The following is a 21,233-nucleotide window of genomic DNA, read 5'->3' as shown; positions in this document are numbered from 1 at the left end:
TCAAACAAGTTTTTATGACAGTTTTAAAATTTTTGTAAATATAAATTGAAAACTGAAAACGAAATAGTTACCAAACAGGCTTCAGATGATAAAAATTTTGTAAAGTTAACAAATAATTAAATAAGTTATCAAAGTAAAAAATGGTTTATCAAAAGATTCTTAGGTTATGTATGGTTTGATTTTTAGAATTTTTTTTTTAAAAATTAAAAATTAATTTGGTTAAGAAATAAAAAATAAAAAAATAATTATCATCAAACCATACATAGACTAAGAATCTTTTGATAAGTCATTTCTTACTTTGGTAACTTATTTAATTATTTGTTAATTTTACGACATTTTTACCATATGAGGCCTGTTTGACAACCATTTCGTTTTTAGTTTTCAATTTATATTTATAAAAATTTAAAAAACTATCATAAAAATTTGTTTGATAATTTTTTTGGTTTATAAATGGTTGTTTCAATTTGTAAATTGAGAAAAAACATAAATTCAAAAAATGAGTTTATGTTATTTTTAAACAAAAATTTAAAAATTTTACTAACAAATTTTTTTTTCAATTATTTTTTTTTCAAATAATTTTTTTCCAATTATTTTTTCTTTTGTCAATAAATTTTTATTTTTCAATTAATACTAACCGAGGGGACAATTGGTAACGTTACTTTAAACCATAGGGAGAGAATTATAATTTCTAAAATGTGAGGAGTGTCAATGTAATTTGCTTAGTGAGGACAAAATTTGTATTTAAAAAAATTAAATTGCTAAAGGGGAGAATCTGTAATGAAACTTTAAATCTTAAGGAGAGAGATGTAATTTCTAAAAAGTGAGAAAGAAATTGTAATAAATATAAACCTCAAGGGTGTCGACGTAATTTATCCTAAATTTAATTCTAAGACCATCTCCAATCCTGAACCAAATCTGGCATCAAATTTAAAATTTGGTGAAAAAAGCACTTTTTCATGCTCCAACGGTTTCACTAAATTGATATCAAATCGAGATTTCACCAAACGTTTCACCAAAATGAGGACAGGCTCCGCATTTCATCAAAACACTGTGCATGACCGTTGGGGGAGACCAACTGGTCAACCAGCCGGTTGACCAATCGGTCGACCACCAAAAGGTTTAAACAGTTCCAAAAAAGGGTCAAACAGTTAAAAAAAAAAAATTTTTTTTTTTGTCTTACTGGTCGACCACTAAAAGGTTCAAAAAGTTAAATTTTTTTTTTTTTTGACTTAACCAGTCAACCGGGTAGTTGGCCGATCGATCGACTAACCGGTTATCTCAGCATAGATTTGATAAAAATTAACCGTTAGAACAGATTGAGAAAAAAATTATTTTTTTATTCAAAATTAATGGAACTTTAATTCAGATTTGGAGATGCTCTTGAGCATTATTATGGGATTGTGTTATTAAAAGCGCGCCAGACGATGCGCTCTCTCTCTCACACACACACACACACGGCCCAAAAAAAAAAAAAAAAGCCGCAAATCAAACGCTTCCCTGACAAGCGGAGAGACCCCCCGTTTACCGTCTCCTGTACACCACCTCTCTCTCTATATATTGCTATCGGTCTCGCCGCCTTTACTACTTTCTCTCTCCGTTCTCTCCCTCTCTCTCTCTCTCTCACTCTCACTGTTGTCTAGGGTTTTGGATTTCTCGCTCTAATGCGCCCAATGAACAGAGCTCGTCCCCCCACCACAGCCAGGCACGGCGGCGGTGGCTGTTCGCCGCCTATCATGGCCCCGCGGGGCCTCGTTCACGCGAATTTCCGGCCGTATCAGGAGTGGAGACCCCAGTTCACTCCGAATAACTGGCGCGATCGCCCTCCAGGTTGCTCCAAATTCAGTGTCGAGCTTCGTTCCGATGGTCGGGGGTTCAACAAGGCCAATGTCGAGGCCTTAATTTCCAAATGCAAGTATAAACCAGAGGGTTTTGATGTTCTCTCCTTCGGTTCTGTTGCCGCGAGATTGTATTTTCGCCGGTGGATTGACGCACTCGAAACCACTGTGTATTTTTGGGAAATTCGACTCGATGGTGTTCATTTGTTAACCCCGTGTCTCATGCCGAGTCCCTGCGACATGAACAAGCTTAGGGATCGACTCAGAGCTCTCTTCACCGATCGTGTCTTGCAATTGATGGAAGGGGATTTGGTCCAGAAGTGGCAAAAGAAGCTGGGGCTCGTGATGAAGGAGATTGACGGCGTTGTGGCTTTGCTTCGAAAGCTTAATCGGATTAATGTTTGCGAAGAGCTTTTGATGAAGAAGGCTGGGTTGGATTCTGAAAAGAGCTTGATTGAGAAGAGGATTGAAGAATTTAAATCTTCAATGACGACTATTCTTAATCACCTTGAAGGGACACTAGCAAGCTGTGACGGTGTGGAGTTGTTTAGGTTTAGAAGACCATTTGAATGGGTTAGGATTCATTGCCTGATAAGGAGGGAGTGTCGCCGATTGGAGGATGGCTTGCCAATTTATGCCTGTCGTCAGGAAATACTTACAGAAATCTATAACCAACAGGTGATTTTCTGTCTTTCTTGTTCTCTGCTAAATGTTAATTGAGATTTATTGCTCTTGTTATTGCTATTGATAGTCGACTGTTTATTGCTGGGTTATTGTGATAAGAACATCGAGAACATGACAATCTAATTCAGTTAGAAAAAGGGACTGTTTGCCAGTATAGTGTGTAGTAATAGCAGAGCTAATTTTTTGGAGTTATTTGCATGAAACAAGTGCTTTTAGAATCTATAACCAACAGGTGATTTTCTGTCTTTCTTGTTCTCTGCTAAATGTTAATTGAGTTTTATTGCTCTTGTTATTGCTATTGCTAGTCGACTGTTTGTGGCTGGGTTATTGTGATAAGAACATCGAGAACATGACAATCTAGTTCAGTTAGAAAAAGGGACTGTTTGCCAGTATAGTGTGTAGTAATAGTAGAGATAATTTTTTGGAGTTATTTGCGTGAAATAAGTGCTTTTAGAATCCAATCAATTTTGTCTTTCTTGAAAAACTTTAAACTTGAACCTTCAACAGACGTGGGTCAAATTGGCCATATCAGAGTGGTTTACTTTTTCACTTGTGAATTGTTGTAGTTTCTCCAACCTCTAACTGTCAATTTGAGTGATGGTGCACTAATCATGGTCCTTGAATTTGAACAAGGAGGGAAATCGCCACCCCATCTCTTATTCCAATTTTTTGGTTTGCTTTTTTCGCGCTTATGGCTGTTGAATTGTTTTCCTGTATATTTTATTAGTTCACGCTTTTGTGCATCTGCATGGATAGTAGTAATTTCAATCGAGGCTTCACGGCTCTCTCCAGTCTTTAATTTTCTGGTGTTAGAGGTATATGTACTTATTTTTTGTTTTGTTTTGTTTTCAATTGCTATTTGCATGGTTTAATGGTGTTGATTGGAGACCTGGTGGGGGTTTCTTTCATTCTTCTTTATATTATTATTTTTGAAATTTTAAAATTTCTATTTGAACAGGTATTGGTATTGATTGGAGAAACTGGTTCAGGGAAGAGTACACAGTTGGTTCAGTTTCTTGCTGATTCAGAAGTAGCTGGGAATGAGTCCATTATATGCACTCAGCCGCGCAAACTTGCAGCTATCTCATTGGCTCAAAGAGTTCAAGAGGAAAGTTGTGGGTGTTATCATGATAATTCAGTCATATCTTATCCAACATATTCATCTTCACAGCAGTTCAATTCCAAGGTAATATACATGACGGACCATTGCTTATTGCAGCACTACATGAAAGATGAGAATTTATCTGGGATTTCATGTATCATTGTTGATGAGGCTCATGAAAGAAGCTTAAACACTGATCTACTTTTAGCATTGATAAAAAATTTACTTCGTCAGAAGCCTGATCTGAGGCTTGTCATAATGTCTGCAACAGCTGATGCACACCAGCTTGCAGAGTATTTTTTTGGTTGTGGAACCTTTCAGGTGGTGGGCAGAAACTTTCCAGTTGATATCATATATGTCCCTTGTGCATCTGAAGGAACTTCTGATTCTGCTAATATTGCCTCATATGCTTCTGATGTTGTGAGGATGGTGACTGAGATCCATAGAAAAGAGAAAGATGGGACGATTCTTGCTTTCTTAACTTCTCAGATGGAAGCAGAATGGGCTTGTGAAAAGTTCGAAGATCCCTCTGTTGTTGCATTAGCTTTACATGGAAAACTTTCCTATGAAGATCAGCGTCGTGTCTTTCTTGATTACCCAGGTAAAAGAAAAGTTATATTTGCCACCAATGTTGCTGAGACATCATTGACAATTCCAGGGGTGAAGTACGTGGTTGATTCTGGCATGGTGAAAGAGAGTAGGTTTGAACCTGGTACTGGTATGAATGTGCTCAAAGTTTGCAGGATCAGCCAGAGTTCCGCGAACCAACGAGCTGGTCGTGCTGGGAGAACTGAACCGGGAAGGTGTTATAGACTTTATTCAGAATATGATTTTGTTTTGATGCCTTGTCATCAGGAACCTGAGATTCGTAGGGTTCATCTTGGTGTAGCAGTTCTAAGGATTCTTGCTTTGGGCATGAAAGATGTACAGAGTTTTGATTTTGTTGATGCACCTAGTGTGACTGCTATTGATATGGCCATTAGAAATCTTATTCAATTAGGAGCTGTTGTATTGAAGAATGATGTGTTGGAATTAACCAAGGATGGACTGAAATTGGTTAGATTGGGTATCGAACCTCGGCTGGGGAAAATGATTCTTCAATGCTTTGACAACCAATTGGGTAAAGAGGGCGTTGTTCTTGCTGCTGTTATGGCAAATGCCAATAGCATATTTTGCAGAGTCGGTAATGAAGAAGATAAGCTTAAATCTGACTGTCTTAAGGTGCAGTTTTGCCATCACTATGGTGACCTCTTCACTCTGCTCTCCGTTTATAAGGAATGGGAGAGTGTGCCCCAAGAAAAGAAAAATAAGTGGTGTTGGGAGAATAGCATAAATGCCAAATCCATTCGGAGATGCCAAGATACAGTCTCTGAATGGGAAACATGTCTTCAAAATGAGCTTAATCTTATTATTCCAAGCTACTGGCGTTGGAATCCGCAGGTGTGTACTGAGCTTGATAAACATTTGAAAAATGCTATACTCTCTTCCCTTGCAGAGAACATAGCTATGTATTCAGGATATGATCACCTTGGTTATGAGGTTGCATTAACTGGAAAGCATTTCCAGTTACATCCTTCATGTTCATTGCTAATCTTTGGTCAGAGGCCAAGTTGGGTAGTTTTTGGTGATATCCTATCCATATCCAATCAGTATTTGGTCTGTGTAACTGCTTTTGATTACGAATATTTGTCTACCCTTTGCCCTCCTCCTCTGTTTGATTTCTCCAAGATGGAGAGTCAGAAGCTCCAAATGAGGGTTTTGACCGGTTTCGGCTGTACACTATTAAAGAAATTCTGCGGAAAGTCCAACCATAATCTCCTTCATCTTGTTTCATGCATTAGAACAGCTTGTATGGATGCACGGATTGCCATTGAAGTTAATGTTGACCAGAATGAAATTCGATTATTTGCCTCTTCAAAAGACATGGAGAAGGTTTGTAGCCTCGCAAATGACATTTTGGAGTATGAAAGAAAATGGTTGCAGAATGAATGTATGGAGAAATGCTTATATCATGGAGGACTTGGTCTCTCACCTTCTGTTGCTTTGTTTGGAGCTGGTGCAGAGATAAAGCATCTGGAGCTCGAAAAGAGATGTTTGACTGTTGATGTGTTTCTTTCAGACGTGAATGCTGTTGATGATAAGGAGCTTTTGACATTTTTGGAGAGAAGTAGCTCTGGTAGTATTTGTGCAGTCCAAAAATTCACAGGCAGTGGACAAGATAGTGATGAGAAGGAAAAGTGGGGGAGGATAACATTTCTTACACCTGATGCTGCTAAGAAAGCTGCTGAGTTGAATCCAGTTGAATTCAATGGTGCCTCATTGAAGATAATTCCTTCACGGAGCTTTGGAGGTGATCATAAAATGCACTCATTTGCTGCTGTTAGAGCAAAAGTTTATTGGCCACGCAGGTGTAGTAAGGGGTTTGCATTTGTCAAATGTGACAGGCAGGATATTGATTATGTGGTTAATGATTTCTCTAACTTGGTAATTGGAGGAAAGTATGTACGCTGTGCAGCTAGCATGAAGTCCGCAGACAGTATTATGTTAAGTGGACTCGATAAAGGGCTTTCTGAAGCTGAAATTTTAGATGTATTAAGGACTGAAACTGGTAGGACAATATTGGACTTTTTCTTGGTGAGAGGGGACTCTGTAGAAAATCCTCCATGTGCTACTTGTGAAGAAGCACTTCTCAGAGAAATATCACCCTTTATGCCTAAGAGGAACCCCCACAGTAATTGTGTACGAGTCCAGGTATTCCCACCAAAACCCAAGGATTCTTTCATGAGAGCCTTGATCATCTTTGATGGAAATCTACATTTGGAGGCAGCAAAAGCTTTGGAGAAAATTGAAGGGAAAGTATTACCTGGATTTCTTTCATGGCAGAAGATAAAGTGTCAGCAGTTGTTTCAGAGTTCTGTATACTGCCCTACACCTGTCTATTCTGTTATCAAGGAGCAACTGCATTCTCTCCTTGAAAGATTGCAGCATCGAAAAGGTATTCCATTTTCTTTTATTTATTATGTACTAGTTTATTTTCATTTCTTGCTATTAGTTTTCCCGAGGTTTCAAGCCATGGAATTAGTTTCCGTTGTGCAGCTTGTGCTCTCTCCACCCCCTCTCCAACTGGTTTCTTTTCCCTGTTTTATATTGTTTGTAGTTCCTGTTGAATTATTTTATTAGCTTGTTATTGTTATTCGAGTGGTGGATACACAAAAACAAGAACTTGGTGTTAAGATTCTCTCTGGTAGAATCTTCTTCCTTCACCAAAATGTGTTTCAACCTTTACATATCTTTTCTGAGTGAGCTCCTTCACAACTAGATGTACCTTTTACTTGTTTCATTTTCTTCTAAATAGTTTGCAATTCAGTTGCTACTTCAACACTACAATTTACATGTGACAAAATAACTATTTCCCTTACAAGTTGAGTTTTTCTTCTTAATAAGAGAATATGTTGATAAAAAAAAAAAAAGAAGAGAATATTGTAAAGGGGATATGATGTAGAGTACAAGTAAGCTCAAAGAAGAGTAAATTCAAAGAAGCGACAATATTTGGAAATTGACATTATTTCAAAGAAAACTTGATAGAAACCATACATAATCATGTTTTTAGTATTATTATAGTCGTATTTTATGATTGTTTTTATGTTTTCTAGGATTATGCTTCTCGTATTATTAGAGTTTTATTTTATGTTTTCTATGATTTTTGTGTCAGAGGTATTTTGGTAATTTTTACATTTGTTGACATGGGCTGTAGGGGTTGCTCATGGGTCAGTCATCTTGTAAGTCAAGTTATTTAATTATTTTTTATTTATGTTTCTTATTTGGTCTTGAATTGGTTTTGGAAGTCAAAATTTTAGTAGTTTCCTATTTTGGAATTTTAGTTAGTTTTGGAAGTCTTCCAGTTTTATATAAAGTCATGTAATATTTTGTATATAATAGAGTTGATATTTGAGAGAATTTCAAGAGCTTTGAAGCTTTCTTATGGAATGTGATGCAATCAAACCCTCTGTGATGCCTATGTCCCTAGGAGTGATTCCTAGAAACTAGTCTTCTTCTTCTTCTTTTGTAGTTTAGTTCACGAGCTACTGTTCACAACTCCTAAACAGCCCCTGTTTTGATCTCTTTTCTCCCGTTTTATCAACCTTAAACCTAGTTCATTCCATTCATTAATTGAAACTCTGGAATTCTCATTGATTTTCAGCTTGAAACCGCTATAACAGCTCACATAAATTCAGCTATGAACTCCTCACAGTGCTGTCCTGCCATCAGGATACTTTTTGAACCTTTGGTCTTTATGAATACTCGTTTGCTCCTTTTCTTCAACTATTACTGGGCCACTAGCTTTATTTGGTATACTTTCTGAACTGTTATGTGTTCATAGGATTCAATTGTGAAGATGAAGAATTGTCAGTCACTTTTGGTGTTTATTGCTCTTGTTTGATGCTTATGTATCACAAACATCCTTGTTTTCTTAGTTTTTTGAGATTGATGGGTTAGCTTTTTCGGCTAAAATTGGCTAATTTATACCAGAAACTGTGTCATCTTGTTTTTGAGGTTTAATATTAGTATGCCTAAAATAACTTTTGAGGTGTCTAAATGTATTAAAACTACTCACTTGGTTATACAAATTTTACATCAATCACGTCCTCTTTTCCTGCCTATCTACAACCCCAAAATGTCCAATTGGTTTTTAAAGTGGCTGCTAATTCTGCAACACAAATCCTGATAAAATGAGCAGACAGAATTTCTCATTCTTCAATATATGCCAAACCAAGGTATATTGTTTAGTTCCCCCTAACCCCTTGACTCATGTGGACATTCAAAAATAGCTTCCATAGAATCTTCTAAAGCCCTCCTAAACATCGGATTCCATACCACTCCTCTGTCTTGAACTCTTTTTAACTTGGAAAGAAGCCTTTTGGAATACTATTTACCAAAATTGGGAACATAACAGTGAACACACAAGATCTCAACCCTCTCCGCCACTTGCCCACAAACCACATCTTCTGCATCCTAGGGGTGTTCACGGTTCGGACTTAGACGGTTTGCGGATCGGTTCGGACCTGCCCGTATCTATGCAGTTTGGGAAAAAGATAGCCCGCAACCGCCCACAGTGTGATTTGCGGTTTGTGCGGATAGGGTTCGCGGATGTGCGGGCGGTTTGCGGATTAAACTTTTTTCTTTAAAAATTTATTTTTGAGCATTATTTTTTTCCTATTTTGTAAATATTTATTTTGAGCCATTTTCTCCCCACTTTCTAAAATGCTCCAACATTAATAATTAATGAATTAAAACTTATAAAATTAAAAACACAATAAAGTCAATTCGTAACACAAACAAATCATTCAAAATCTTAAATCAAATAATAAACTAACACAAACACATTTTAAAATCCTAAACTAGAACTCCATATTCATTAAAGAATTTAAAATTTCAAATCACATTTCATCCGGAACAAGTTTAGTTATGTAACAATAGTAATATGATCAGTATTTATTCAATTTTAGTTGATATAATACTATTAGCAAATGTAATGCTAGAGTAAGTTCAAAGAATAAAGGATGTTTTGTTTTGAGTAAAAATATCTAGATGAGATATAGGAATGAAATCAACGGTTAAGATAAATAAAAAAATATATATATATAAAAGTGTGGGCGGTTTCTTGCTGGTGTGGGTTAAACCCGCAACTCGCAAAAATGTCATATTTCAAACCGCATCCGCTCGCATTGTGTTTGCGAAACTGTCCATTTGTATACGGGTTGGGCGGGTTGGGCAGTTTTTGCGGATCAGATAAACCGTTGTCCACTCCTACTGCATCCTATGAAGCTCATATATGGACTAGGACACGGTGCAAACACATAACAAGGCGATTATTAAAAAACCAAGACACGGACATGGCAAGGATACTACAATTATTTATTTATTTATTTATATATATCTTAATTTTTACGTATGTGAATATTACATTTATAAACAACCAAAATTCATGAAAACTAGCATTAATTTAACATAAAAAACACACCAAATTTAGATCATCCATGGATTAGATGCGTTGTTTAGGCCTTTAAGGATCGTTAGAAGCCGGTCTCTCAATTTCACAATTGTTGTTAGATCTTTGTTACATTGTTGATGGTTTGATATTTATTAAATGCATGCATCACGTTTTCAAATATTATAATAAGACCCTCGAAATTTGCTTTGGAAAATTAAAATAAGACCTTGTTGTCTCCCAAAGCGTGTGTCCAATGAAAAAAAGTTATTAAAAAAATTGAAGGGCCACTGTGGCGTGTTGTCTCTAACATATGTCTCCAACACAATTATGACACCTATTTTGAAATGTCGGTGCTTCATAGTCTACATCAAATGAAATAGAAAACCCCAACAGTTTTTTTATATCCAATGAACATGGGCATGGACCATCTCACACACCCACCCACCCACCCACCCACACATATATATACAACTTGCATAAATACCCAAAACATTGCTACCACTGCATCCAAAATCCTCGTGCCTCTGGGGAAAACATTCTAATTCTTTGACATCTTCCTGCCAATCACCATCTTCAATCTCAATGTGATGACTTATTTGACATTGGAAATACCTATTCTAGATTAGACTAAGAGAAGAGGGTGGGGGGAAGAGATGAGTATAAAGACTTTGGAAATGATTTTATAAACGCTTCCTGCCAAACTAATAGGTCTAAAATCCTTAATGTTCTTTCCCTCAATTTTAGGAATAAGAGCAACAAATGACGCAATGAAACTCCTCTTAAAAGACCCATACTCAAAGAAGTGGTAAAAGACCACCTTTGTAGCTTCGTGAACAACACTTAAACAATTCACAGCTCCCACCCTCCAAGGAAGTCCAGAAGCAGCTCTGCTACAATGATATTTGAGAATTTTGTCATAGCATGAGTGAAAGACATCCTTTCCGTTCTTCCAGGTGTTTGATAACATCAAAATCACCCTGTACACATCAGGGTTAATTCCAAATATTGTTCACTGAAGAAAACTCTGCCCAGACACGCCTTGTGCTCTCATCTTCCCATGCCTCGAACACTGCCTTAAGTCATCTTACCTGTGAAGTTTAAGGTAGCATTTGGTTACGTTGCCAGTTTTCTATTAACTATTTACAGAAAACATGAAACATATATTTATATATATATGTTTTCAAAAGAAAAATAAAAAAGAAAGGGGAAAATGCATGTTAAAAAACATACCCTCAACTTTAAAAAAACCTACGCTTGCACCCCTTGAGTCCAGACCAGAGTGAAAACATTAGTTTTTCCTTCTGAGGGACTCACATGCTGAAATAACAAGCGGACATGTTTTTCCATAGTTAAAATGACTTTTATGACAGCTTAAACTTTTTAACAATATGTAATACTGTGGGAAAATGTTTCGGCATATACACCCAGTAAGTTTAGCTAGTTAGAAGACAAGAAACTGAAGATATCACCTTTCGAAATTTAAACAACAGATTTCAAGTTTGGGACCATAACATCTTACCTTTTTGAACCAAGTGAAAAAACCCTTCAAGAAGCCAGCCCCAATGGTACAGATTTTCATATTTTGTAGAAATGTTTTGGTCAGCTTTATAGATGCTAGCATGTTTCCACTATTTCCAGCACTAAGTGATTTATTGAAGGTTCCAAGTGCAAGGGTCTTGTGTCATTTCTCATCTTTCAGAAATGTTTTGGTCAGCTTTATAGATGCTAGCATGTTTCCACTATTTCCAGCACTAAGTGATTTATTGAAGGTTCCAAGTGCAAGGGTCATGTGTCATTTCTCATCTTTCTTCTCAAGCCTTATTTCTACTCTTCTATCAAGTTTCCAACCTCATCTGTCTGCCTCCAGTAAATGCGGCAGGTCTTAATTTGGAAAACAAAAACATTACCAAACAGGTCTTAATTTGGATGTTTAGGTTTCTATTTATTTTTCTTCTAATGTTTTTGGATTTAGAGTGTATTATCAGATTGGAGGGTTTCTTTGTGTGTGATCTCTTTTTCTTTAATTTCCATCCATGGATAAATAAGCTCAGGTGGGCTGAGCTTGGGTTTGTTCAAACACTTGCCAGCCAAGTTTGAACAAAAATACCAAGCTCGCCTTAGCTGTAGCTGAGCTTGAACACCATCTCATCTTTTGTTGAGTCAATCTCGAACAATCATGAGGTTTAGTTTAGTTCATCGAACCCTAGTTATCCAGTTGACTTAAGAAAGTTAATTCATGATTTAGGGTACTGACACATAGGAAACCTAACTGCGTATATGTTAAAACCTGTGTTACATGGACTCGGCACTTTGGGGCGAAGTACCCGTGTCGACACGACACGACACGGGTGCGGGTGTGGGATCTGTGTAGGATTCGCCTATTCTTTCTGGGACACGGCTCTTTACAGTGCAAAAGAAATGAAAGAGGTGAGAGCAAGAGAGAACCTGGTTGAAGCTCCATCCAGTCGAAGATCGAAGACCTCGATTGAGCTCCATCCTTTCGATCCAGTCGAGATCGAAGCTCCATCAGTCGATTGAACAGCCGAACACCCAGACGACTTCGAAATGCCTCTCTCTCCCCCTCGCGATCGCGATTGCGATCGATGGCTTCGCTTTTCTCTCCCTCTGTCTCTGTCGTTCGTCTGTCTGTTGATTCATATCTCTATTCGTATCTATCTATATATAATAATAATAATAGTTTATATATAATAATAATAATAGTTAAGGAACTGAATAATAAATAATAATAACTATTATTACGATAACTATAATAATAACTATTATTATTATATATTACATAATAATTATTATATAACATATAATATATTTATAAGATAATATATACTTATATATATTAATAAAAAAAATAAAATAAAAAAAAAAATTAATTGAAACACATTATTTAAAAAATAGAATAAATAAATAAAATAATTAATGTATATTAAAATAAAAATATTTATAAAAAAATTAAAAAATTTGCCGTGTCTCCTGTCGTGTCCGTTTCCCCATTTTTCAAAAATTGTTGTGTCCTGTGTCCGCGTTATAATAAGTATATTTTAAAAAAAAAAAACTATTTAACGTATCCCCGTACCCGTATCCAAATTTGGATACATATCCACGTATCCTTAATTTTTAATTTTGAAGTGTCTGACCCCTAGATACGCATCCGCACCCGATACCCGTACCCGAGTCTGTGTAACTTAGGTTAAAACTGAATTTTTTACCCCTTTATGTTAAATTATTTTTTCTTGTGTTCCATGCTTTTCTCTGGATGGAATTGTAACAACTATTTGCAATAGGTTTTTATAAGGGTGGGCCCAGGATAGTTTTAATTTGAGTAAATTACAAATACACCCCTTGAGATTTTCCTAAAATATAGATTGTCTTATGTGGTTCTAGAGATTACATTCTGCCCTTTCAAGCCTCTAATCGCATAACAAATGATCTCTTTTATTAAAAAATTATCATGTCAATTAATAATTTTTAATGATATCATAAATATATTTTAATTAACAATTCAAGTAATTTATTGTTGTATATGATAGTACTAAGAAATTTTATTTTTCCTGTTAATTCTGTTAAATAAAATATTTTAATAAGGGGGTATTTGCAATTTCAAAAACTATAGGGGGCAATTTATATTTTAAACAAATCTTAGGTGGTGTATTTGTAATTTACCATTTTAATTATTGGGGGTTTCGGTGAGAAGTCCCTTTATCTCTAATTGAATTGTCAAAAGGACAAGCTAAAATGTTTTCATTCATTAAGTACAAAATTCAAAATATTAAGAAAATGTGACCAAAATACCCTCAACTACTAGCTTTCTTTCCTACCACCTTACAATTTCACATCCACCGCCGACCATTGTAGGCCACCATCGACTAGCAATAATTTTCCAACGACCACCATCAGCCTCTGGCAACACTTTGAAAATTATTTTCCAGCAAGAAACTGGTGAATATTTTTCAACAACTATATCCACTCTCTTCCAACTAGGTTGCAAATGAGCCGAGCTTTGTTGAGCTTGAGTTTGGCTCATTTGCTTATCGAGTTCGTTTATTGAGCTTGAGCTTGAACTCGACTCGATAACTTACTAGGCTGGAGTTCGGCTTGACCTGGCTCGCTAATATTAATGAAAATTGAGCTTGGCTTCGCTCGATAAGATTCTTTTATTATTTAAATAAAGATATTTAAATAAAAAATATTATTTATATTATTTAATACATAAATAATATATTTATGCTATTATTATTTATTATTTAATATATAAATAATATATTTATCACATAATTTAAATAAAGATAAATGAGCCGAGTTTGAGGAGCCGAGCCCTTAATGAGCTAAGTTGAGCCAGCTCGCGAACAACTTGGTTCGTTTGTAGCCCTACTTCCAACAACTCATCTTCTTTGGTGACTTATTCTAGCCACTATTTTTAACAACTGCCTCCATCATCACCCAACGACTACCATTGCCCTCACTACCTCATAGCAAACAGTAACAGTAACAACAACAAAAAACATTCAAAGTTTTTATGTACAATAAAATTTTACTCTCTGAACTTTGATAGTAAAATTTTACTATCTGAATTAAGCATGTAAACAGTAAATTTTTACTTTTGTCATCATGAACCACTAGATTTACTATGATCTCAACCATTATTCGTATATATATGAAACGATGTTAGAACATTGAATTAATAACGTTAATAGTAAAATTTTACTCTTACGTAAAGTAAAATTTTACTCTGGTAAGCAATAAAATTTTACTATTTTCGCTATTGAATATACTGCAACATCTTTGTTTGAGATCCCAGCCTCAGTATACGAGCTGATCATAACAAAAAAAAACTTTGAATTTAAATAAACTTCCAAAAGTGAGATTTTTACAGATCTAAATCTCCAATCGTAATATTCAAGCAAAGCGGCGTCGGAGACAAGTCTATGATTAATGATTACGTTCATTGTAACAGATTAAGATAGATTTGAGATCGTCAGTGATAGATTTGAAGTCGCTGATGACCTTAGTTGTAGGAATCGTCCTACCTGGTGACGAATCTTTGTAAGAAACGCGATTCTGCGTTTCTTAGAAAGAAACGTGTAGGAATTGCGTTTCTGTAGAGAGAGAAACGCGATCCTGTCCAAGATGGGATCGTTGGTGAAGAAGAACAAAAACCCTAGCTTGTTGGTCAACAAAGAAAGAGAGGAGAAAAAAGGTGAAGAAGAACCTGAAGGTTGTGTCTGGGTATGTCCTTTGCTTCGTTTTTCTTCTTCTTTCATCACTTCGAAGGTCGTCTCTCTCTCTGTGTTTTTCGTCTCTATCGCAGTTCGTCTCTCTCTCTCTCTCTGTGTTTTTCGTCTCTGTCGCAGTTCGTCTCTCTCTGGCAGATCATCTTTCTCTCTCTCTCTCGCAGATTGTTTCCTCGCTGATCGTCATCGTCTCCTCTGCCTTTGTCTTTGCCTTCTCTCACTCGCGCTCTCTCTCTCTCTGGCCTTCCGTCACGATATATACCTAATATATAAGTAAAATATATCTATATATAAGATAAAACATATAAAATCTTTAAATAAATAAAATATATATATATATATATATATATAAGATAAAACATATAAAATCTTTAAATAAATATATATATTTAAAAAATAAAAAAATAAAAAACAAACACATTATTATTTAATATATATCGTACATATACATATAAATATATAATAAAAAAATAAAAATATTAATATATATAATCTTTATAATATATTTACATAAAAAAAAACATTAACACATGCAAATATAATATATATATATATAAGTATATATTATACATATTAATAAAAAAAACACAAATATATGTAAAATAAAATAAAAATAAATTAACAATAACACATTATTTAAAAAATATAATAAATAAATAAAATAATTAATGTGTATTAAAATAAAAATATTTATAAAAAAACTTCTAATGTGTATTAAAATATATATATATATATATTATCGCTTCCCGAGACGCTCCCAACCTAAAAAACTTCTATCATCTCACGCCTCCTCGCTCCCGCTCCTGTTCCCGCTCCCGCTCCCGCTCCCGCTCCCGCTCTCGCTTCGTGCAACTAAGCTGATGACATGTTTGAGACAATAAAGATAGTGAGATGCTCTGGCGGCAAAACAGTGGTAGATTTGGCGAAGCTAGCAGGTAGTAGATGCGGCCATGATAAATGGTGGTGGAGCTAGTATGGACATTGGCGGCGATCTCTATTTCGAGAGAGAATAGAGGGAAAAGAGATTGTGAGAAAATGGTAAGAGCTCGTGAGGATGTCGACGATGATCTCCATGAGAGAGAGAGAGAGAGGCCATGTTTGGTTTGTATTTGTGAAACAATTTTGAAAAATAAATTTCTGGAAGGAGTTTATAAAATTTAAAAATTTGTTTGGTTGTATGTTTTGAAAATAGTTGGAGTTTTAGATGATTTAATTTTTTTTTTTTTTAAATTTTTTTTTTTTGTAGTTGAATAGATGGCTGTGAGAGAAAAAGTGATTGATTGATGTGTAGGATGTGAGAGAAAGAGAGAGAAGAGAGAAAAGAGAGAAAAAGTGATTGACTGATGTGTAGTAGAGAGAGAAGTGATTTTGAATTTAAAAAAAAAAAAAAAAAAAATTTCGACCAAACAATTTTTTGAAATTTTTTACTCAAAAATTGTCGCTCAAAGAGACAAACCAAACAAGGCCAAAATATATATATCCTTTGTGGGTATTTGGGAAGTTACTATTTTAGTAGGTTATTTTAGTTTTTGGCTATTTTAGTAGGCTAAAATTTTTGTGTTTGGGAAGATAGTTTGATTTTTTTATAGTTAGATGTGATATTTGTGAGAGAAAAAATGAAATGATTATGGGTTTGATGTGACAATTTGTCTTATTGGCTATTTTAGCCTAATTTGTCTTTTTGTGAATTTTAGCCCAAAAAACTAAAAAATAGCCTTTGCCAAACACTCCCAAAGAGAAATTTGGGCACCGTTTGGTTGTGTTTTGAAAACATAATTCTATACCTACGTTTGAATATAATGTTTGGTAGGAGTTTTGGAATCAGTTTTCTAAAACTCTGCAGAGAACTCTATCTCAGGCGCGCTTTTCGAATTTTTTTTTTTTTGCAAATTTTGCCTAACTGGTTGTCCGGCCGGTTGACCGGAATAGTGATTTTTTTTATTATTATTTTTTTTATTTTTTATTTTTTTGCAATTGATATGTTAATTTTTATATAATCGAAAAAAATATTTTCTGAATTTTTTAAAATTTTTTATGTGCTTTAAAATAATTTTGAGTTGTATTTTTGGTTTTGAGTTGTAAATTTTTGTATCAAATATCAAATGTCACATCAATAATTTTTCACTCAAATCAAAACTCTTTTCAAAACTATTTTCAAAACTCTTTACCAAACAAATTTTCCACACTCAAATCATAATTGCAAACCTCACAAACTCAAAATACAACTCATATTCTCAAATCATAATTACAAAACTCTACCAAACGCAACCTTGATTTTGGAGGAGTTTAGAAAGTAGAAAACTTTGAGCTGTCCTTGTAACAAAAAAGGATTTGTGTGTGAGATTTTTGGCCAAAAATCCCTTAATTATTTGTATTGGGCCCTTTAAATGACTCTTGTCCGTCAATTGCTTGAAAATACAATGTACCAATAATCACCAAGATCAGGTCCCTCCTTTCTCTGTTCCCAATAATAGATTTGGTTTTGTTCATTAACCAGAGATTTGTCTCAGCTCAGCAATTCTGGGAATTAGTAGAAGATGCGACTGAGAAGCTTCCATAAACTGTCTCTGCAGAACGCAAACCAAATTGCAGAGCCGCCCTCATTTGGGTTGTGTTCTGGTTTCCCCTTGTTGACTTGCGATTTATTTTTTTCATCTTTTGTAGCTAACTGAATGTATCCTTAGACATGTTTCTTTTCTCAGGCACATCTTTGTCATTGCACTCTCTTTGACAAGGATGCTTCATGTCTTGAACTTTCTTGAAACTTTCACAACAATATTGAAGGCTGTGATCTATTATCTGTCTTGTTCAATATTGAAGTGCAACTGATCTCCATCTTAGTTGCACGGGGCGGGTAGTTAGGTATATATATTGTAATATATATATATATATTTTTGCTTAGTTGTAATATATATGGTAAATATCTACAGTACTCTTACCACTTAAACTTTCTCATTACATTGTCTAGGATATGTTCATGCCCTATTTTGATTCTTTCTTCATTTTGCCCTTATTTTATTTTGTAGATTGATATTGTTGTGTGCGCACACATTTCCACACACGCATGTGCGCGCGCGCGCACACACACACACACATGCACGCATACATGCATACACTCATGTATATATACATATATATTTGTTTTGGTTAGAATTTATATATTTGAGTGGTCGCATCCCAGTTGGAATCGGATCTCCATGGGATCATGATTCTAGCTCAATTCTTGTTCTGAACTGCAGTTTTAGAGTAGGAAAGTCACCTCCGGTCAGCGATTCTTGCGATAAAGATCTCCATGAACATGTGACTGGTCTCTGATAGACATTTGGGACCTTGATATCTCCTCTAATTTGTTGTTAGGACGGGTTAAACTATATCTGCTTAACCAAATACGAACTCCATCTATCTATTTTTGGCCGTTTCATTTGGATATGGTTACGTAGTTTGATGTTATGCCTGAACAGATACTAAGTTCGCTTCATGATGGAAAGTACTTTACTTTATTCACTTGTTTCGCTCTTATGTCAAAGATTTTGATTTTGTATTCCTATCTATTTTTTCTTAGTATTCTTTCCAAAAAAAATTAGTTTTTCTTGGCATTGAATATTGTATTGTGGTTCCATAATCATGCATCCCGTCATCATTGATATATCAATGTTCAAGTAGTATTGGAAGATAGTCAACGTTTTGGCAATAACTGGTCGCTTACAGCCATGACTTTATTTTGGTGACAGGTGCTGAATGCTCTCTCGTCAAGAATGAGAACGGCTCCTATCGAGTAATGATCTCTGCCAATGCTACAAAAACTGTGGCTGAGTTGAGAAGACCTCTAGAGCAGCTAATGAGAGGGAAGACCATAGACCATGCCAGCCTGACTCCTACAATTCTACAGCTGTTATTTTCGAGAGATGGCATCACTCTCATGAAGTCACTTCAGCGAGAGACAGGAACCTACATTCTCTTCGACAGGCATAGCCTCAGCGTAAGGATCTTTGGGTCTTTGAAAAGGATTGATATGGCTCAACAGAAATTAGTTCAGTCCCTTCTGACCTTAAATGAGAGCAAGCAACTCCAAATCCACCTCCGAGGTGTATCTATGCCCCCCAATCTGATGAAGGAAGTGGTTAAAAATTTTGGGCCGGAGCTTCAGGGTCTCAAAGAAAAGTTTCCCGGTGCAGAATTTACTCTCAATTCGCGCCGCCACGTCATTTCTATTTCTGGTAGCATAGAATCAAAGCAAAAAGTTGAAGACATAATCTTCGAGATTGCACAGATGAGTGGTCCTTCAGCTCAGAGGGTTGACAATGAAGCTGGGTGTCCCATTTGCTTGTGTGAAGTGGAGGATGGTTACCGGCTTGAAGGCTGTTTACATCAGTTCTGCCGATTGTGCTTAATAGAGCAGTGTGAGTCCGCCATCAAAAGCCGAGACAGCTTTCCTATGCACTGTATGCACGAGGGTTGTGGAGCTATAATTTTGCTTACTGACTTGAGATCTCTATTGTCGAGTGAGAAGTTAGATGAACTTTTCAGGGCCTCTCTGGGCTCATTTGTGGCATCAAGTGGAGGTAATTTCAGGTTTTGCCCATCACCCGATTGCCCTTCAGTTTATCAAGTGGCAGAGCCCGGTACGTCTGGAAAGCCATTCGTCTGTGGGGCATGTTATGTGGAGACGTGTACACGGTGTCACTTGGAGTATCATCCGTTCCTGTCGTGCGAGAAGTACATGGAATTCAAGGAAGATCCAGATTCATCGCTGAAGGAGTGGTGCAAGGGAAAAGAACATGTGAAGAACTGCCCTGTCTGCGGGTATACAATTGAGAAGATCGATGGTTGCAACCATATCGAGTGTAGATGTGGGAGGCATATCTGCTGGGTCTGTTTGGAATTCTTTGGGGGCAGCGACGATTGCTATGGCCATTTGAGGTCCGTACACCAGGCCATTATATAAACCTTTAAACTAATTTTAAGTATATTCATAAAGCAAGTTTATATGCTGACACATCCTCTGTATATATTATCCTCTAGATTATATACGCGCATGTGTGTTAGTGCTATTTCGGATACTACTTTCAGTTTGTACATATATTTAGGGTTCAGTAAATCATGTTTACTCTTGTTACATATATGGTCACATAGATTGCATTAGTTGCAATGTCTATCAAAATGTTCCAGCTAAACCTAACTATTCACATAGATGTATTAGACATGATGAAGAAATAAATCAAAAAAAGTATCTGCAACTGAACACAAAACCCACACCAGCAATGCTCAAACAAAGAGCTATAGCGGCAAACCATGTTATACCCCCTGCATCCCCATCATCTTCATCCATATTCTGCGATCCTTCAATACCATGTGATTGGTGGCAACCACTACAAAACTGCCATTGTAGCTGTTGCCTTTGTAACCTTGACAATTGAAGCTCGAGTAGTTTCATCCATTGCCGGTAACCAAACAACCGCGACGAGTCTTCCAGGAAAGCATTCCGGAGACGATCCCTCTCTGATTCCAAAACTGCAGCTTTCTTTTCTGCTTCTCTTGCCCGTGTCTGTGACAGTCGCAGGGCCTTCAAAAGCTTCAGTTTCACTTCATTTTCAATGCCGCTAAGCTCATCATTTTCGTCTTCTTGAACAACCATGTCATAAACCCTATTCATGGATGACAAGACCGCCTTATCAGGCCCCGCAAAGACCTTGACTGGTGGAGGCAGATCACAATTCTGCATGAGGTCGAGGCTGGACTTCTTCTGGGAGAGCAAAAGACCCATCACCATCTCATTCCCATCTAAGCTTCCAGACTTGGGCTTCAAGTAGTTGGATGCCCATCCGGCCATCATGGACATGTAATGAGAGAGTTTTGGAAGGAAACTCTCAAATCATTTTTGATAATAATGAGAGAGAGAGAGAGAGAGAGAGAGAGAGGTTGAGGCGTGGAAGGGAGTATGGAGGTTTGGTTGGGGGTTGGTGGGTAGGTGGGTGGCGTAGAAATAGAGGTGAATAAGTTTGGATTGGGAGGGAATTTTAAGGAGTAGTGGCGCAAGAAATGGGGGGTTCATGGGGTTGGAGTGTACCTGTCAATATATATGGCTATGTCAAAGTGTAATGTGTGGGTTTGTTTTTTTATTTTTTATTTTATTTTAAATAATGCCTTTTGTTTGGGTAAAGGGAAAATTCTTTTCTTGCGTGCATACATAAAAAGCCAATTTAATGCCGTCACCATTACAGCTTGCACTGTAATTGAAATTCCCAGTAAGGAGACCGAGACCGGCTCATTAAGACTTGTGACTATTTTAGATGGGAAGTGATTGAGACTCCCTCCAATCACTACTTTTATCACCCCACACACACGTGATAGGTGGTGATTGGAGGAGAAGGAAA

General features: G+C 36.2%; 1 protein-coding gene across 1 annotated transcript; it reads left to right on the top strand.

The window, feature by feature from the left end:
* Positions 1–1,387: 1,387 nt before the first annotated feature.
* On the top strand, positions 1,388–19,977 carry LOC114284216 (ATP-dependent RNA helicase DEAH12, chloroplastic). The gene is made up of 3 exons (XM_028227120.2): positions 1,388–2,513; positions 3,478–6,616; positions 18,591–19,977. Exons 1-3 carry the CDS (start codon positions 1,662–1,664, stop codon positions 19,802–19,804), a joined length of 5,205 nt encoding a protein of 1,734 aa, XP_028082921.2. The 5' UTR covers positions 1,388–1,661; the 3' UTR covers positions 19,805–19,977.
* Positions 19,978–21,233: the final 1,256 nt, after the last annotated feature.

The sequence above is a fragment of the Camellia sinensis genome, chromosome 1, assembly GCF_055761805.1.
Source record: "Camellia sinensis isolate YWXY chromosome 1, ASM5576180v1, whole genome shotgun sequence".
Lineage (NCBI taxonomy): Eukaryota > Viridiplantae > Streptophyta > Magnoliopsida > Ericales > Theaceae > Camellia > Camellia sinensis.
This window is presented reverse-complemented; position numbering and strand designations above follow the sequence as displayed.

Bases quoted from the DNA above. Each gene is read 5' to 3' on its own strand.
- LOC114284216 (XM_028227120.2), top strand. From the start codon at position 1,662: ATGCGCCCAATGAACAGAGCTCGTCCCCCCACCACAGCCAGGCACGGC. The intron at 2,514-3,477 runs GTGATTTTCTGT...CTATTTGAACAG, and splicing joins CAGAAATCTATAACCAACAG to GTATTGGTATTGATTGGAGA. The intron at 6,617-18,590 runs GTATTCCATTTT...TTTTGGTGACAG, and splicing joins AAGATTGCAGCATCGAAAAG to GTGCTGAATGCTCTCTCGTC.